Raw genomic sequence first — 660 nt, 5'->3', positions numbered from 1 at the left:
AAGTCATCATTACAACAAGTTTGGCAGAAAGTGTATTTTTTGTTAACGTTGCAGCAGGAATTGTCCCAAAGTCACACCTCCAAGCTAAACCAAGTATGATCACCTCGACATTTCACCAGTGGTATAAAACCACAACATAACTTCCAAAACAATTGGGATGTGGTCTACATTGCATGTGTCCACTGCAACTTCTTGGTCCAAACTTGTGAACGCAGCCTGCAGCTGGCTACCTGCAGGCGCCGCTCCAGTGGATCCTTATAACGGGATGGGAGGAGTTCCCAAACTCCTCCACTCCCGAATCCTATACAAGCTTGATTGACCGTTTAGAAGCCTGCTTGTCCGATGAGTAACCATAGTTGCTAAATAGAACTACATCTGAATTTATTCATTGTTATATAGGCGAAAATACTCACAGACAATTAAATATGCTATCATGAGCAATTACACTGATTTGGTTTATTGATAAATCATTTTCATTGTATTGGCTCATTACATTTGACCTATTATTATTAGCAAAGATGTATGACTCAATAACTGTCATATAATTGCTAATTAGTGTTAAGACGTCACTACTCACCCATCAGTAAGCTATGCAGCAACACAAAGTAGGAATGGAAATGTTAGTTCTAAATCCAGTGTCCTCCTCCATATTAACAACAT

The 660-nt window shown here is 39.2% G+C and overlaps 1 protein-coding gene across 1 annotated transcript in view; it reads right to left on the bottom strand.

Moving 5' to 3' along the window:
• The window catches only part of tcf15 (transcription factor 15), a gene marked incomplete at both ends in the record, with an annotated part of 1,226 nt that extends 1,216 nt beyond the window's left edge, over nucleotides 1–10 (bottom strand). Inside the window, one exon of the mRNA XM_084479185.1 lies at nucleotides 1–10. This exon is cut by the window's left edge and continues 488 nt beyond it. Coding sequence (XP_084335311.1) covers nucleotides 1–10 — 10 coding nt within the window.
• Between the last annotated feature and the right edge of the window lie 650 nt (nucleotides 11–660).

The sequence above is a fragment of the Micromesistius poutassou genome, assembly GCF_964030765.1.
Source record: "Micromesistius poutassou genome assembly, chromosome: 15".
NCBI classification, from domain to species: Eukaryota; Metazoa; Chordata; class Actinopteri; order Gadiformes; family Gadidae; genus Micromesistius; species Micromesistius poutassou.
This window is presented reverse-complemented; position numbering and strand designations above follow the sequence as displayed.